The 823-nt window shown below is 53.5% G+C and overlaps 1 protein-coding gene across 1 annotated transcript; it reads right to left on the minus strand.

The window, feature by feature from the left end:
- Window position 1: 1 nt before the first annotated feature.
- On the minus strand, window positions 2-359 carry Tsp_15668 (catalytic domain of component of various dehydrogenase complex). Its single transcript, XM_003366343.1, has 2 exons — window positions 244-359; window positions 2-191 (listed from the first exon to the last, which is right to left on the minus strand). Exons 1-2 carry the CDS (start codon window positions 357-359, stop codon window positions 2-4), a joined length of 306 nt encoding a protein of 101 aa, XP_003366391.1.
- Window positions 360-823: the final 464 nt, after the last annotated feature.

An 823-nucleotide genomic window follows, 5' to 3' on the forward strand; every position in this document is an offset into this window, starting at 1 on the left:
GTTAACAGGCGCCCACAGATTGAACAGAAGCGTCTGCGGGAGACCATTCTCCAAGTGCTGGATCAGCTCGAGACAGACTCCTCTGAGTTAGCGGTGAGGAATGCCCTGCGTGCCTTGGATGCGCAGTATGCGGAAGCGCACCGAACTCAAGTCGCATTGAAGACGTACTCCCCGATGGATGTCTCTGGAAGCTGCCCTTTATGAAGGGCGCGAGTTATGCAAGGAAGTATTCACAACACGCACCCGGGCTGACACCTTCTTGAAAGAGAAGGACGAGAGCAAGGAGCCAGTGGCGAAACCTGCGTTGACCGAAAAGTCGCAGCCGAAGTCGCAGCTGGGGAAGCTGCAACCGGTGCCATTGCCAAAGTTTGACGGTAACATCCTGGAGTTTAAGTCATTCTGGGATCAATTCGAGGTGAGCGTTGATTGACGGATAGACCTTGGTGCCATCACCAAGCTTCTTCATTTGCGGTCATGTTTGTTCGGCGCAGCGTTGAAGGCCATTGAAGGAATCACGGTCTGCGCGGAGAATTTCTCTGAGGTCGTTCGGACGCTCCACAATCGATTCCATCGAGTGCCCGAGGTGGTGGAGAGTCCATGTTGAAGGTGGTCGGCTTGAAGGAGTGCTCTGAGGACGGAGCAGCGGAGCTGACGATGTTCCACGATGACTTGAACTGTCACTTCCTCGAATTGAGAGCTTTGGTGAAGGAAGTGGACGCAAACTTGACCGGTTTTTACGCTTTTCTTCCGACGATCAAGAAGAAAAAGCCACCAGACACCTTGGAAGCGGGGAGGGCATTCGTACAAGAACTGACGAATGAGC

Source organism: Trichinella spiralis (assembly GCF_000181795.1).
Source record: "Trichinella spiralis strain ISS 195 chromosome Unknown Scfld6152, whole genome shotgun sequence".
NCBI lineage: Eukaryota > Metazoa > Nematoda > Enoplea > Trichinellida > Trichinellidae > Trichinella > Trichinella spiralis.

Bases quoted from the DNA above. Each gene is read 5' to 3' on its own strand.
- Tsp_15668 (XM_003366343.1), bottom strand. From the start codon at position 359: ATGGCACCGGTTGCAGCTTCCCCAGCTGCGACTTCGGCTGCGACTTTT. The intron at 192-243 runs GTGCGTGTTGTG...CATAAAGGGCAG, and splicing joins TCAAGAAGGTGTCAGCCCGG to CTTCCAGAGACATCCATCGG.